The sequence below is a fragment of the Gymnodraco acuticeps genome, unplaced genomic scaffold (genome assembly GCF_902827175.1).
Source record: "Gymnodraco acuticeps unplaced genomic scaffold, fGymAcu1.1, whole genome shotgun sequence".
NCBI classification, from domain to species: domain Eukaryota; kingdom Metazoa; phylum Chordata; class Actinopteri; order Perciformes; family Bathydraconidae; genus Gymnodraco; species Gymnodraco acuticeps.
This window is the reverse complement of record NW_022991091.1, coordinates 496,699-512,884: the sequence shown is the minus strand read 5'-3', so window position 1 is coordinate 512,884 and position 16,186 is coordinate 496,699. Positions and strand designations below refer to the sequence as shown.

Here is a 16,186-nt window from a genome sequence, read left to right as displayed (position 1 = left end):
GTTTTTTACTTGAAGAGAAATGTGTATTTACAGTATTTAAAAGACTATATTCTCCTAAAAGAATCCCGTACAGGTGAGCCCTCAGTTCTGTGCCTTTCTAAAGACAGATATAAGCCTAACTTTTATTCTCCCTTTTCAAGACAAAATGTCTTTATTGTTGATGAAATGTTGTTCATTTAGATGTATTCTAGTTGTATTTGTTTGTTGGTTTATTTAGATTATCTGTTAAATTAAATTCATGTGTTTTATTTAAATGAATATAGCTGTTGCCAAAAAAGTTATATATTTAAAATGTCACAATAACCTATTTATTTGATCATATATTAGGTTGAGCTACTTTGCTGAGCACAACCTCTTTGATTTATGGTTTGACGTCAGGAGTATGTGAAACTTTCTGACATGTTGTCACCACATGGATCTGATGTTTCCCTAAAAGATAGATTTACTTCAGTTTGTTGATGTTCTGCTTTTGTTGTTGCTGCCTTGACAAAGTGCCATACAAAGAAGAACATCAGCCAGTCAAGACGTTGACCTGGTTGGGATGACGGATGTAAAACGTCTAAATAAAGTGAAGAAACAACTTATTTCTCAGACAAAATCTAGGATTTTATGTTCAGATACATCAGGTGCCATTGATTTGTGAAGGGAAGAAATGTACATTAGTATCCCACGTTATAAGAGTGCCGAAAAAATAAGCTATGTAAAAAATGTATTGCCATCATTCCAGTTGATTGAAAATATCGAGTAAATATGCCAAAGAGAGTTGATTAGCACATGTACTTACACACATATTGAGCTAGTGTCTTTCACTTCCTAGGCTCTAAAGCGTAAATCAGTTTAATGCATTTTTGACAATAAAGGAGAACCGTCTTTCATGCAGAGCTTCATGTACCATTGCTCATTTTTTACTAATGTCAAGACCCTGTGTAATACATTAGGTGGGAGAGTGAGGTTATGTGTACAGCATGAACCCAAACACTCTACGGGTAAGTCACCGGGGATTCATAAATAAAGCTGGAAGACACCTTCATTCAGGAACGTTTCTGCTGTGATTCTTGTACAGCGGTCTCTCTGGAGTGCTGTCAGGGGAAATAAATGCAGCAGGGTCATCGACACATTTCTGAGGCAGCGCGCTGAAAGTTATAGGCACAATGTGCTGAATAGGATACATCTATGGGCTTCTAAGTGCTGCTCTGAATGATGCGTCAACAACGCTACTGCTTTCAAATTTCACCTCATTAAGTTTGATGCTTCACTTTTTATATACAGTTGCAAGAAAAAGTATGTGAACCCTTTGGAATTACCTGGATTTCAGTTGGTCATAAAATGTGTTCTGATCTTCATCTAAGTCACAACAATAGACAAACACAGTCTGCTTAAACTATTACCACACAAACAATTATATGTTTTCATTGAACACACCATGTAAACATTCACAGTGCAAGGTGGAAAAAGTATGTGAACCCCTAGGCTAAAGACTTCTTCAAGAGCTAATTGGAGTCAGGAGTCAGCCAACCTGGAGTCCAATCAATGAGACGAGATTGGAGGTGTTGGTTAAAGCTGCCCTGCCCTATAAAAAATACACACCAGTTTTGAATGTGCTATTCTTAAGAAGCATTGCCAGATGTGAACCATGCCTCGCACAAAAGAGCTCTCAGAAGACCTACGATTAAGAATTGTTGACTTGCATAAAGCTGGAAAGGGTTACAACAGTATCTCTAAAAGCCTTGATGTTCATCAGTCCACGGTAAGACAAATTGTCTATAAATGGAGAAAGTTCAGCACTGTTGCTAGTACTCTCCCTAGGAGTGGCCGTGCTGTAAAGATGACTGCAAGAGCACAGCGCAGAATGCTCAATGAGGTGAAGAAGCATCCTAGAGTGTCAGCTACAGACTTAAAGAAATCTCTGGCACATGCTAACATCTCTGTTGACGAATCTACGATACGTAAAACACTGAACAAGAATGGAGTTCATGGGAGGACACCACGGAGGAAGCCACTGCTGTCCAGAAAAAACATTGCTGCACGTTTGAAGTTTGCAAAAGAGCACCTGGATGTTCCACAGCACTACTGGCAAAATATTCTGTGGACAGATGAAACCAAAGTTGAGTTGTTTGGAAGGAACACACAACGCTATGTGTGGAGAATCCAAAGGGTTCACATACTTTTTCTTGCAACTGTATTCAGAGAACATTGTGGTCTTTCCACTTATTTTATTTTTTTGCATATATCTGTAGCAATATTACTGAAACAATACGCATCCATTAAAGCACAATGCTTGTATTGCAATGTCTGATTTACTACAAATTATACACTTTAAACCACAGTTAAAGGGGCCCTATTGTGCTCATTTGTAGGTTAATATGTGTATATTGTGCCTTTACTTCAGAGAGAACTTTGGGATTGTAACCTTTGCAGAACATTTACATGCACAACACGTATTGAACACACTACAGGAAAGGGAAAGACCAAAAATACTAAATAAGGCCCCTTTAATGCCGTTTCAGTGACTGCTTTTTCTTTCAGACATTTGGATCCATCTTTTGATTTATTTACGAACTACATGTATGTAGAGTATTTCCGAGAATCAAATCAACTTTATCATCTTGGGGAACTTCCATCTGTGTCCGGTAATCACATTTTAAAGCAATTTTACTTTCTAGGATTGTGTAATTGGAAAGCAAAATAGTTGGCAAACCCCAAAAGCCCCTGACTTAACTTTTGACAGTAATGCCAAGAAGCAGAATCCCATCCTCTGATCAGCAGATTGAGCTCTGGGAGACTGACACTATAGAGTCCCTCAGGCAACTGAACATCATTTAAGAAGTTAATATTCTTTCAATAGTGGTGCACAATAAAGATATATTCTATTCTATAAGCAGATTGCTGCTCGCTTTAACTTGAGCAAGATTCAAGATTGTTTCATTCATGATGTGGAAATGAATTGGAACCAGGAAGAAAGAAATCTGAAAAAGAAATGTGGAAATCGTTTGTTTGTTGTTCAAAGCAAAAACCAGAAATGCTCTCCAACCTGTACCTGAAGAAACTTTATTCATTATAAAAGCCATAAACCCTTTACAGAGTCACTTTACAATGACTAAAACTAATTCAGAAGAGTATACATACACCTTTGTTCCAAAAGTGTGGACATTTCCTAAGCATGGAACTGCCCTGAAACATTGTCGAAATCGGCTAAGACTTTGTTTCCGCTCACAATGGACTGTTGAAAAGGTAGAGGAAAGTATGATATACAAGATGAATTGTGAATTGTCCATGTCAGGTGCATGCAGGAATAAAACTATTTAGTATTTTGTTTTGGCAATGAGGAACAAAGAGGCCAGAGAATGAGAAAAGACAAAAACCTGATATGTCCCCGTCACCCTCATGAAGCTGGCCAACTTGATTTGTTTTAGAGTAAGAGAAAACAAGAGAAAACATCTCCTGGATCAGTTTAATTTGAGCAAACACTTCCATCATGTTGTTGCTGTCGTGTGTGTGAGCGATACATGAGAGTAACTGCACAGCAGCTGAAAGAGAGGAGCGACTGCGGAACAGAGCGTCCAACAATCACTGTTTAAATCCATGTCCATTATAAGATACACAACCAGATCAACCCACAATTACAAAAGAAAAACTAATATGATTACCCAAAAGCATCAACCAATTAAAAAAACTCAATAAGCCAGTCTCCCATTAGTCCTATATTGTGTTTGATTACATTTTCACACACAACCCCTACAGCATTTCTTCTTCAGTGGTGCTAATTAAATGCTCGCCCTCGGATTAACCCGCTTCACCGCCTCATGCATTATGTTGAAGTAAAGTGAAAGCCTTACCCTAATCTGTTATACATGTTACATGCATACGAGTTACATCATCTCCAGTAACTACAGTAGCGTACCTAAGGGTTTTAAAACATGATGGTTAATAAGCTAGTTGCTACATTTGTTTGGAGACAGTGACCGGTTGTCGATGTCGCTTTTTTCTCCTGCGTGGTAAAGTAACCGTGTCTCATTTCTGACAGCCCAGGATATTTCACCCACATAACAATGACAAACATGGAGAGGAGGATAGTCTGCCTCAGAGGAAGGGAATCGTTTAAATGCTTTAAAAAGGAACAATATAAGTTCCATCTGGTTACCGACAACCCTTAAGCTCTTTTTTTAATTACCAGGTATTACTCATAAAAACTTGCATTCATCTCCAGCCGCATAAAAGCTGATCATATGACTAAAGACCAAAACAGCAGATGGGTCGAGCCAGTTCCACGGTCTCAGACACTGTAGCCCTTTTAAAGACAGAGATGGGAGGTAAACAGCGTGGGTGGATGAAAGCTCTTTACATGTATTATTGGTACACCTTCCAGTGTCATAATAAATATTATTTTCGCATAAATAGATCAGATGTTCTGCCTTAAGGCGACCTGCCGTAGAAAGTGTGGATATGTGTAGGTTAATATACATGTTTGTCCTTGAATGTCTTAAAGGGACAGTTCATAATTTAAAATACATGTTTTTCTCTTACCTTTAGTGCTATTTATTTATCAATTGATCTAGTCTGTTAGGCTGAGGTAGCTCATGTTATCAGCCGAGGAGAACACAATGTTCCTTGGCTTGGCGATGCAGTATAAAGGAAGTAGTTCCTATGGAAACTGTTCACAAAAAGGTCTGTGGGTTACCTTTCACAAGTCACATTTAGCTCTGTTTTACTCGAAAGAAGGCAGACATGTCTACGGCCGATATCTCCAACAACTTATAACTATCAAATCTAAATTGATAAAGCACTTCAGTTAAGATTTAAAAAATGTATTTTAGTGGAGAACTGTCCCTTTAATGTGTGTTGGTGAGCACCCTTTCTTACACCTGTAGCATTTCAACAATGACAAATCCAATGTGTCTGAAAGAGTCCGTGTCACTCAGTCTTAATGTGGCACAGGCCTATAGTGCCAACATTAACACAGAGAAGACCATTAGTCCACCCCCAGAGCTCGGAGCTGTCTCTCGATCTCGTCGTCGGAGATAGTGGCCTGTTTGGAGGAGGCGGCGCTCGGGAGGCTCCTTCCTGCAGCTGGAGCTCTCACCATCTGGAGAGAAAAAATCCCATTAGCAGGCAAACTTGATAACACACAAGGCTGGAGGATTGGCTGCTGTTGACAGCTGTGTGCCGAATGCCACTTCAGAGCCAAATGTAAACGACCGCCTCAGATTTGATCACAATTATTCTCAATTATAATGGAAAACTATGAACTCGACGTAACAAATTCATACTGCAGGATTACTTTAAATAATTATAGCCCACCTCAGTTATAATGCAAGTGGGCGGCAGTTACACAAGCATTGTTTGATGCTGCATTCATTTGCATAAAGTACAGTGTAAAGAGGAAAGAAAACCTACTTCACGTTCTTTTATCTCTTCCTCTTTCATTTCTTCCCAGATTTGTTGGTGAATGGTCGAGTATTTTTATGACTAATAAGGTTAATACGAGTGTTACAACAATCGTGCAATTATATGGATCTCAAATCATCAAATAAGATTTGTATTTGCTGAAAAACGTAAGCCATTTTTCTGCACATGTAATTGTCGTACTAAAAGCAAAAAATACTATTGCATTCCTGTGAATATGACAAAACACAATAACTGCTTATTTTCTTATTATATGATATTCTCCCAAACTACCAGAGATTACGAGTGTTCCTTTCAGCCCAAGGGTTTGTGTTTTATGGTTTTGCTTTCTAAGAAGTGAGCAATATGAGAGCATTCAGATTATTCTCTGCTCAGCCTTTATTGGGATGGAGCAGGACATTATAACCCCCCCCCCCCCCTCAATTTAAATTCAAACACATCTTTGCATGTTTTTATGAATCCCGCCTGTTTGTTCTCTCCAGCTGTGGGCTTGTTTATGGGACAATGTGTGGGTGTGTACATTGTGTTATGAGAGGTAATAACTCATGGAGACCCCCAGGGGGAGCCAGACAGCAGCAGTAACACACACACACTGCGGGTCATCAGAGCTGGAGGCGAGCCCCACCAAGTGGCAGCTGGGAAACATTTGAACAGTCGGGTAAAAGCCATGTGCAACACTTATTGTTCACTTCATTCTGCCGGGAGACCCTTTACATGTGGAAAGAGCCTTTACATTTTCTAAATGTTTCCTGAATAGTGATACAACTTAGATGAAAAAGAAATAAAAAGGGAGCTAATGTGTTTTCAAACAGAAGGAACATTAAGGTATGTCGCATTATGTAAAAGGCACAGAGACCACTGAACACAAATGGACTCCAGACTGAGACATAATCAAATCACTTCTGCTTAAGCCTCTTCACAAAGCTCACAGTAAGTGTATCTCATCTCTGACCTAGTGCTGTACATCTGCACTTTGAGAAAACAGGTTGGTTGAGTCAGTGATCTCTGAATCAGAGAGGCTTTCATCTTTCGTCTCTTTATTGCCTTTATCTTTTCTTTCCCTTCTTTTACCATTTTTGACAGTTTGTTTTTATTCACCACATTACCTTTTTACATTTGTATTATAAAAGTCCAGTGGTATATTGTCTATCTTTCTCTCATTATGGATGTCTTACCTTTCCTGAGATCTCGATGCCGATCTCGTCCAGGACCTGGTTGACAATATCCTGAGACTCCTCTTCATCCCCAGAATCATCAAAGATCTCGTCCAAAGTGTCGTTGACTGGAGAGAAAGAGACAAAAAAGGTTAAGTTAATCGAAAGCATAGATTTTCAGTCACAGTTTGGACTTTAGAGTAAGATAGCTTAAACTCCAACTGGTAATATACTATGTGTGGATGAAACGGAAAACCCTCTCTATGTACCGTCATACTTCATATTTTGTGTGTGTGTGTGTGTGTGTGTGTGTGTGTGTGTGTGTGTGTGTGTGTGTGTGTGTGTGTGTGTGTGTGTGTGTGTGTGTGTGTGTGTTCTTACTCATGTCTTCAGTCATGTCCATCTTCATGTTCTCCTTCTGGAAGTCTTGCATGGTCTTCAGGGTCTTCTGTGGATCCATCTTCTTGTTCACTGCTTGCATCGTCTGCACATATGATGAGAAAGAAAGTTAAATAATACATCTTGGAGGAGAAGCTTTTGAGTAAAGAAACAAAACAGTAGTAACCTAATTTAAAGTGGACCTATTATGCTATATTTGAAACGTATATTGTAAGGCCATACCTATACAAACCATGTCTGTGAAGTTTTTTGCTTAAAATACCAAACAGATCACCCATTGTAGCCATGCCTCATACTGCTCAAACCCCTCTTTTGAAGCCCTGTTAGAGAAACGCGGATTTTGGGTCCTTAGCTTGAAAAGAAAAAAGGAGGCGGAGCTAATGCCTGATCAGAATTCTACCGGAGATAAAGTTAAATTCGGTTGTGATAAAACGCCATCCTGTTTAAACCACGTCAAGGATTATCTCTGAAACAGTATGGAGCTCAAATGCTTTTTCTCTTGCCGGTTTATCACAAGGTGAGTTCTTTTTTTTATTCCTGCTTTTTAAAAACGCATGTGCTCTACAGTACAGGTTAGCTCTGAGTGTTAGCAAGGCTTGCTAATGTAAACAAAGACGAGATTATGTCCAAAACACGTCAGGCATTGCTTCTGATAGCAACTTTCTGTGGGTCCGCCGACGTCAGTTCGGATGGAAATCTGTATCCGCTCGTTGTACACCCGTTTTTAAAAGATTTGGGTATGGAGGAAAAGAGAGAGGGTTTTATTTTCTGACACTGCATGAGTTCCCTGACACACCGGGGACACATATTTATGTATAAAAGACATCACAAAGTGCATTTTGCATGATAGGTCCCCTTTAAAGTAGAAAGATGGTAAAATATGTGCAATTTAAAAAAAAATACAGCTACAATTTAATTTAAATGTACATGTTCGTCACATAAAGAGACGTTAACTCTTACAAAAATAATCACGGTAAATTGCCTTCCATATTACAGAGAAGGCATTTTCCCAAGGAGTGGATTTAAGATGATTTCAGCTATTTTTACAAATCAGTGCTTCCCAATTAGTTTGGTTGAAAACGGCCTTTGGAAGACTTGCTCTGCATTCATTATTAGCAAGTTAGAATAACATAGGACACTGAAAAACAAAACACAGGCTGACTCTAAATTATGCATCTCCTTCCTTCCTGTGAAAGATCAGCACACATGTTCACAGCTGAACCTGAAACAACACGTTCACTTGTCCCTGTGTTCACTGCTTCACAACATGCTCACGCAAAGCTGTGTGTGGACGAAGTGCTGCACAAATCTGTATATGAACAAACTTTGTGTATGCCTGACATACAACAATTCACACTTCTTCTGAAAACGCGACACACTACAGCACACTCCATTAATCTGAAGCCTAATTATGTTTGACCTGTGTATGTTTGCGCAGTCTGACTCTGTTCAGCTTTAGGCCAATTACCACCTTTCACACCTCATTAGCAGGCAGACTCTGAACATGAACAGATCCCGCATTAATACTTTAAACACTTGAATATTAAACACTGAAACTGGTTCATATGCAAAACAAAAACACTGTTAACTTTCCTGAGTTTGATGTGATATGTTAAAGATCTCCTATCATGCTATTTTTAGGCATATATTATGGGTCTCAGATATATACAAATATATAGAAAACATGTCTATGATGTGTTTTGCTCCAAATACTAAACAGATCACCCATTCTAGCCATGCCTCATACCCCTCTATTTCAGCCCTGTTAGAGAAGTGCTTATTCTGGGCCCTTAGCTAGAAAAAAGAGGAGGGGGAGCTTATGCCTGCTCAGAATTATAAATGCTGCCGTGATTAAATGCCATATCATGTTCCAAACCACATCAAGGATTATGTCTGAAACAGTATGGAGCTCAAATGCTTTCTCTCTTGCCGGTTTACCACGAGGTGAGTTCCTTTTTTTATTTCCTGCTTTTTTACACATGTGCTCTCTCCAGTACAGGTTAGCTCTGAGTGTTAGCGATGCTTGCTAATGTCAACAAGACCATATTACGTCTAAAACAGTCGGGCCTTGATTCTGATAGCAAACTTTCTGATAGGGCCGTGGGTCCACATTTCCGATATTACGTCATATCGGACGCAAATCTGGATCAGCTCCGTTGTACCCCCGTTTTTAGAGATTTGGGTACGGAGGAAAAGAGAGAGGGTTTTATTTTCTGACACTGCGTGAGTTCCCTGACACACCGGGGACACATAGTTATGTAAAAAAGACATCACAAAGTCTCAAAGACCGTTAAAGTGTTTTATATTTTAACCTAAAACAAGCTGGATTGGAGGAGAGGGTCTTACCTTGGCTGTGGAGGCCATGGCGCCGGCCATCTTCATTTGTGAGTTCATGACCTTGGTCTGCGTGGACATGGAGGTGACCTTGGAGCTGACGGCGTACGTGCGGTTCTTCTGCTTCCTCAGCTGCACCAGCTGCTTGGCCAGGATCTTACACGCCTCCTTGTTTCCACTCTTTGCCATTTTCCTGATTTCAGCCTCCTTAAAGGGGGAAGAGGAGAATAGAGGGCCAATGTTAGTATGTACAATGTCAGTAGGCACTAGGGCAGTACACTTTGGAAAAAAGTTATTAAATGCAATTATTATAACTGATATTGCAATTGACTCACGGTAATGGAGGGATAAATCATTTTTGAATCGAAATTCTCATTGTCTTTTTTTTTATAATTATGGTGTGACTCAAAATGTTTTTTCAACACATATTTAGCCTTTCCCAAATGTTGAGCTTCCTGCGATTTCATTATGGAACAATCCATGCTGAGATTTCGATAACATTTTGATAATTAATTATTAATAATTGTGCAGGCATATTAAATACATTTAGCATATTAGTGTGAGTATGCACAAACTATGTATAGTAAGAAATTCTAACAATGGAGTCCATGTTTAATATGACAGAGTGGTATTGTTTGACAGAAAGAGAAACTCCAAATTCTAATTCAACAATATTGTAATTTCTGGAACAAATCCATTGAGGCTCCACTGAGAGAGCGTCTCCTGGTTGTGGGCAAGTACCGTAAGTCATCTGCCTAACATTAAACATTATATTTCATTATTAGGATTTCAGGCTCCCCATTCTGCAGATTAGCTATAGCGGAGCAAATACGCTGCTCTTCAAAGTCATGTTTTATAACGGTCATATTGTCAATGAGCACCAGCAGTTTTCCATTCCTTTCAGCAATAGGATATCCTTAACCATGACAAAAGCCACATTAAAAAGAGCAACAAAAACAAGATCAAGAATTCAAATAAGTTATTTCCGTGGCCTGTAACAGTTACATCAATATTAGTGCTCTTAAAGTCAGACACACTTGCATTTTGAGTTGTAGCACTCTTTGGGAGAGACGTGTTCATGCTAACTAATATGTTTGGACTAAGACCATTGGTATGCCATGTAAGCATTTTGAAAATGAGCATAGCTGCCCATGAAGACCTTGGTGACTCAAGACAGAATAATCAGTAACCTTGTCGAATGCAACTGACCCATGAGACCAGCGTCTGAGCCATGGAGGGCTCTGAATGGGAATCCACACAGACCCGATTTGTTTAAGTAACATTAAATGGCCATTACCGCTTTCACCAGCTTAAGTGACATACCATAACCCTAAAAGATCAAGGGGGCTTTTGAAGAGTAAATTAAATTGTGAAATAATTATGTAAATCCGTTCTGAGTGCTGTAGCTAACCTTATAATCTGCTCAGTGCTACCATGCTTTCCCCTAGCTTTACAAGTAGCCTACTGGTGCATACATACACACTGTATGCATTGATAACAAATAACAAAAATGTATGCACAATGCTCCCGAGAGGCCAGTGTGTTTGCAAATATAGACATAGTAAATAAAGTCATCTGGATCAAGCCTTACACGGTGGCAAGCAAATACGTGCTTTTTGCTTTGGTAAACACTGAAGCCCACAAGGATGCTGTGTGTGGGCACGAGTGTGTGTGAGGCTCCCCGGAGACAGGAGAGGAGCTGCAGGTTACAGTGAGCTAGCCAGGCCTCCGAGCACTGCTACAGTACAGCATGTGTTGTTTATTTTACATGTGTGAGCTAAAAGCATCTCAGGAAACAATAATCAATTATTAATGTTGGATGAAGAAACAGACGTACTGTCTCTCTCTCTCTCACACACACACACACAGACAGGTTCATTAGGTTAAGTCTGTATTTGGATGCATGTGTGAGCAGAACAAAATAATAATTATGCCATGGAGAATAAAGCTGTCGTCCTGTGTGAGTAAAATAAGGCACACAGTGACAATAATAATGTCAACTGCACTGTCATGTGAAACACTATGAATGCTTTAGTAGGGAGAAGATAGAGATGTGAAACGTATAATGTGTTATTTACTGCCTGCTCAGAGCAGGAGGGGGGGGGGGGGGGGGGGGGGGTGATGGATAGACAGCGCTCCCCCAGACATGGAGGAATGCAGCTCACAAATGTGAAGCCGTTAGTAGACTTTGCCCGGTAGCAACTGAGTCTTTTTGTTTAAACAAAGATTTCCCCAAACAACAGATGGACAATGTGTTGCAACAGCAGCTTCAGTACAACTATCTGCTTTCTTGTATGTGTGTTGCAAGATGCCACATTTCATACATTTAAATAGTCTTAATGTACCTCTACAACACTTTCTTTTTTTAAGGAGATCCCTATATTAAACCTGAATGACTCAAACGTGTTAGCCATAAAACACTACATAGAAAATCAAGAATTTGACAAAAATTGAACTAATTATACATTCTTACATTCTGGGGGCATAACTTCTGTCCTGTGCCATTTTCATTTGTGCTTAAATTCACAATTGAAGCTTGGTGGGGGGGGGGGGGGCAGCAGCAGACATTATCATTGAGCTAAACTGCTGATATAGGTCATTTCCATTTCTTAGCAAAATGATCTTTTATTCAAAATGTGAAACAAAGCTTAAAAAACTAATTAGCAGAAAGCATTAATGAGGAATAAAGAATGCGGTTCCCCGGGGAGGTCATTATGTCCTGTATGATATTTACTTAATACAACAGAGGGGCTGCTTTCATCTTTCAGGGAGGGGAAATGTTATGTTCGTCTGTGAATAGAGCGGGAGTGTGTATGTGATATGAGAGAGTAGTGTGACTTGCCTGAAGCAAATCCACCACACCAGATCATTTTTATCAATCCATTTAGAGCCATTAGCCAATCAGGTTTAATCACAGACGGTGGGAAGTACATGTTATAAGCATCTCTATGTGTGTGTGTTGGGACAGAGAGGGGTCTTAATAAAGCATTGATGCAATATGTAGTAATATATGGAACATATCTTGTAGAGGAATGTTTGTCCCCAAGACTTAAGTTGTGTGTGTGTGTGTGTGTGTGTGTGTGTGTGTGTGTGTGTGTGTGTGTGTGTGTGGTCCCACCATTTGTTTCTCTTGTTTCTCCAGCGCTGATCGGTCCCTGGTGATCTGTCTCTGGGTGCCGCGCAGCTCCTTAGACTGCTCCTTGATTACGTCTTTGGAGAGAGAAAGATGAAGGCAAGGTCAGTTCAGAATATCTAAAACAATTATAACACGATTACATTTCATATTTCCAAAGACCTACACACACTTCAATACCGCAATTTGGGGTTCAGTTTCTTGCCAACGGACACTGGAAAGTCGAGCAGATAAAAACGTTATCTTAGTCAAAAAATAGGTCCTGTTGTCCCCCTCCCAAAAAAATCGCCAAATCTGGCATCACTTTTGAGTTTTATAGCCTACTGATCAGAACGTACAAGAAAGTGGAGAATTAAATGTTTCTATGCTGTTTAATTCTGGACAGCCTTCTACCATTTCTTCTTTATTACCCTCAGTGCCGTGTAGAGGAAGTGGTAAAAAATGAAATTGTAAGATGATTGATGTCGAAATGAACAAAGACAAAGTGTTCAAAGAACGCAGGTAGGAAGGGTGGGTCTAGGACGGCTGCATGGCTTTGGAAGATATATGAAACATTTATTTAGGGAGCTCAATTGTGATCATGAGCATGTCTGTGTCCCCACGCGAAACACCTCACAACAAGCAACGCGTTGAGATAGCATACTGACACAGCTCAATGTGGAAGTGCTCACACCACAATATTAAGTGAGCTGTAACCCACCCACACTAAGTGACATCATGTGAGGCCATGTATGACGCTGAAGTCACACGTTAATCCTGAACTTCTGAGTCAGAGGGACAACCCAAGTCACACACACACAGCTTCAGGAACTCCAGAAAGGAACCTAATTCAGCTCTGGCTGTACACACACATAATACAGAAATAAAAACACAGAAATAGGCTAGCTATAACCTAAGAAAAAAAATGACATCTTCAAATCTGATGGGCTTTTTTTAAGTTGCCGACAGCACATCCCTCTGCCAGGACAAACATGTCAATATTCAAATGTAAATGAAATCATTAAATTAAAAGTAATCTGGGACGTCAATAAAAAAACGTATAACAATCAATTCAGCTTCATATTCATAAGTTGCAATATGTTATGAAGGGAATAATGAGTTTTTGGAAGAAGTAAGAAGACGAATGCTTATTCTTTGTGAAAAGTTCAGCAATCATGAAGTTAGTCGAGACACGTGAGCGCGTTGGACCACTTGTGGGAACGAAGCGTGTCTGCGTACACGGTGACGTGCCGCCAACGTCTCAAAGTGGGAGGGATATCGTCCTACAAATATGTGGGATCCCCCTTCATTCGCCAAATAACCAGAAACCACTTCAGCCACCTTACCCAGGGCAACATCGGGGGGGGAAACTGTGCCCAGAGATCGAGAGATGAGAGAAATTAAGAATGCGAGATGGAGACTGCAGAGAAGACCAGACAACGGCTGGGCATGAGGTGGAGGTAACACAGAGGCACAGTAAGTACAGTGTGCAGAGGATCGGTATTGGTGAAACTGGAATGACAAGGATGGGAGGGGTGGGAAGGCGGTGCTGAGAAGAGATTTGCCTCAACCAACAGAGCACCGTTTTTAAAGATAAAGACAATTTCCATTGGTATTTTTACAAACAAATTATTTTGATAAGGTGAACTTTAATCTGAAATCCAGCCTGGCTATGAGTCAATATATTCAGTATCTGAAATAGCATAATTTATTCATTACATTTGATTAAAGAAGGCTCGTGACCTTGTGAGGCTGCTTATTGAGCCTGGAGACAAATACTGACATATTGAGATTAAGAGGCTTTTTAATATTTTGAAATATGGATTCATTATATTTTGCTTTTTATGATTTACTTATTTATAGAATATATGCTTTTTTCACTGATGTTTCCTATTACAGCACTGTCCGCCTTGCTGTTGTAAAAGTGCAAAAGTCTGCTTCTGTTTGAACTTTTAAAGGATTATTTTATCTAAATGTGACCAAACTTGTAAAGGGTTATCTTATCTAAAAGTGACCACTCAGACCATAAATGAACAGCATGATAGGATGTCATATTTTTGCAGCATTCTCCTAACAGTAGATCATTGCATGTTGTCTGTTGTCTTAATACTAATTGAACATTACATTTTTACATTTGTATGTGTTTTTATATATATATGTTTCTAGTTATTGTGCTTTTTATCATGTTTTTAAATATTGTTTTATTATTGTACTCCCATTGTGTTATTTAATATTGTAGTTATTGCCTGTACAGCACTTTGGTCAACTGAAGGTTGTTTTAAATGTGTTATATAAATAAATAAATATTGAGATTGAGATTGTCTGTGTGCCACAGTTTTAGTTGTTTTTACAGCACAGCAAGGCAGATTATGTGTCGAACTCAAATTGACAGTAATACCTTCCTGAGGAGAAAAAGGAAGTGAGACAGTAGAAGTGATTTAGAGAAGCTCTTGGACAATTTTAAATACATTTAAACCGATAATAGAATTCAAAAGTATTTTTGAAAATGCGTTTTAGATGCGTAAATCTATTTGAAAGTGTGTATTCAACCTTTTGACACAGATTTGTATTTTGTTTCCGGTTCCTTTGCAGATAAACAAATGACTTAACCTTAGCTTTCGTGTAGCAACACAGACAAACATCTTATTCCTACAGATTTAGCAGATAACTAACGATTAGATTAGTTAGTAGAAACTAACCTAAACGACCATTGTGTGTAACGACAGTGTTGTTCAAAGCTTCAGTGTTATTAACCGAGCCATTTATGTTAAAAAATAGCATGTTCAACTGAGCTAACATTACATAGATGTTGGCGGCGTTTAAACGCTGGTTTGAGGCTTCAGTCAGCAGTGTGACTCAGAACAGGTTGAACAAGTTAAATGGGGAAAGCTAAAATGAGAACAGAACAACACAGCAGTCTGTACAGCCAGGCTAAAAACAAGTTAGCTAGCTTCCACACTCAGCAAACTTACCGTCCACGGTCTTCTTCTTGAAAAGGGAAGCCATGTTGCTGCTTTGTTTCAACCTAAATATCAAAATACTAGTCTTGTACTGTTGTACAATGTGATTCCTATCTGTAACACCGCCGTCACACCGGGGCGGTGATCTGTTTAGCTGCCTCGGTTTCCTGGTTCACTTTCTGTTGAGTTCCTCCCTCAGCTGACTGACTCAAGGGCTCCACTGACGTCACGGCGGGACTCTCATGCCGCCTTCACTTGTGCCTCGTTAAATGCCCAATCGTGATCAGAAAAGTGTCTTATTCTTCAAAATGTGACAATTAATTAAATGTAAACACGGTGCTATCACCACTTTATTTTGTAATAGACTGTAAGATCATGAGTGTCTCGATTACAGAAGAATATCACCTGAACGCCAACAACGTGAATTGTTGCAACTAGATATCTATGAGTCCATGTACAGAGGTTGAATATGTAAATAAAGACAATGGTAGCCCTACTGTCATAAATGAATAGCCCCTAAAACAACCAAAACTAAATGTTTAATGTTTTATATAGAATGTGTTTTATGGACCAATCTCTTAATACGTTCATTTGAAATAGATTTGCAATATTCCCTGTAGTACTTGAAGGCAGCTTCGAGGCAAAGGGATTGATAATAAAGTGTTCATTGGCAACAAAGACATTTCCTATTACAGCTTAATGATAAGGCATGGCAAGCAATTTAAGTAATATTGAGTTTGCATAGAATTTATATTTTAAATTCACAGGATACTTAATCCAACTGATGTCTTAATTGGTTCACCGATCCTTTAAGTCTTTCATTT

General features: G+C 39.3%; 1 protein-coding gene across 1 annotated transcript; it reads right to left on the bottom strand.

The window, feature by feature from the left end:
* Positions 1 to 3,027: 3,027 nt before the first annotated feature.
* On the bottom strand, positions 3,028 to 15,628 carry chmp2ba (charged multivesicular body protein 2Ba). Its single transcript, XM_034236867.1, has 6 exons — positions 15,375 to 15,628; positions 12,409 to 12,500; positions 9,303 to 9,497; positions 6,939 to 7,041; positions 6,579 to 6,685; positions 3,028 to 5,083 (listed from the first exon to the last, which is right to left on the bottom strand). Exons 1-6 carry the CDS (start codon positions 15,406 to 15,408, stop codon positions 4,970 to 4,972), a joined length of 645 nt encoding a protein of 214 aa, XP_034092758.1. The 5' UTR covers positions 15,409 to 15,628; the 3' UTR covers positions 3,028 to 4,969.
* Between the last annotated feature and the right edge of the window lie 558 nt (positions 15,629 to 16,186).